Source organism: Charadrius vociferus, unplaced genomic scaffold, assembly GCF_000708025.1.
Source record: "Charadrius vociferus isolate BGI_N301 unplaced genomic scaffold, ASM70802v2 scaffold214, whole genome shotgun sequence".
NCBI lineage: Eukaryota > Metazoa > Chordata > Aves > Charadriiformes > Charadriidae > Charadrius > Charadrius vociferus.
In genome coordinates this window covers 114,380-114,876 of record NW_009647955.1, presented here as the reverse complement: position 1 = coordinate 114,876, position 497 = coordinate 114,380, and the positions used below count along the sequence as shown (strand labels likewise).

The 497-nt window shown below is 67.2% G+C and overlaps 1 protein-coding gene across 1 annotated transcript in view; it reads left to right on the top strand.

Moving 5' to 3' along the window:
• VWA5B2 (von Willebrand factor A domain containing 5B2) overlaps positions 1-497 on the top strand; it is an 8,990-nt gene that overhangs the window by 3,154 nt on the left and 5,339 nt on the right. The window contains 2 exon segments of the mRNA XM_009883393.1: positions 1-122; positions 426-480. Of these exon segments, the coding sequence (XP_009881695.1) occupies positions 1-122; positions 426-480 (177 nt within the window).

Here is a 497-nt window from a genome sequence, read left to right as displayed (position 1 = left end):
TGGGCGCTGGCACAGCCCCTTCCCCATGGCTCCCCCCGCCAGCTCTTCCTCTTCACCGACGCAGCATCAGGCAACACGGGCAGGATCCTCCGGCTGGTGCGCAGGCAGGCCAGCACCGTCAGGTATGGCACCAGCACTGCAGCGGGGTCACAGTCCTCTCTGTGTCCCCTGGGCTGTTCCCACTGATTTCTCCCGCAGCCCCAAATCTCGCCTCCTCCAGCCCCAAGGGTGTCCATCACCCATCAAATCCCCCAATCCCACTGGCTCGGCTTCCCCCGGGGTGCTCCGACCCGGCACGCAGCCAGGGCGGCATCTCTGGCTATCAAACACCCCTGCCCATCCCTACCGCAGGGCTTGCCACTGGGCTGCCCAGCCCCTGGTACTGTCCCAGCCATGGCTTTTCATCACCTGGCTCTCTCCTGCAGGTGCTTCAGCTTCGGCATGGGCCCACGGGCATGCCGGCGGCTGCTGAAGGGGATGGCCCAGGGGGGGCGGGG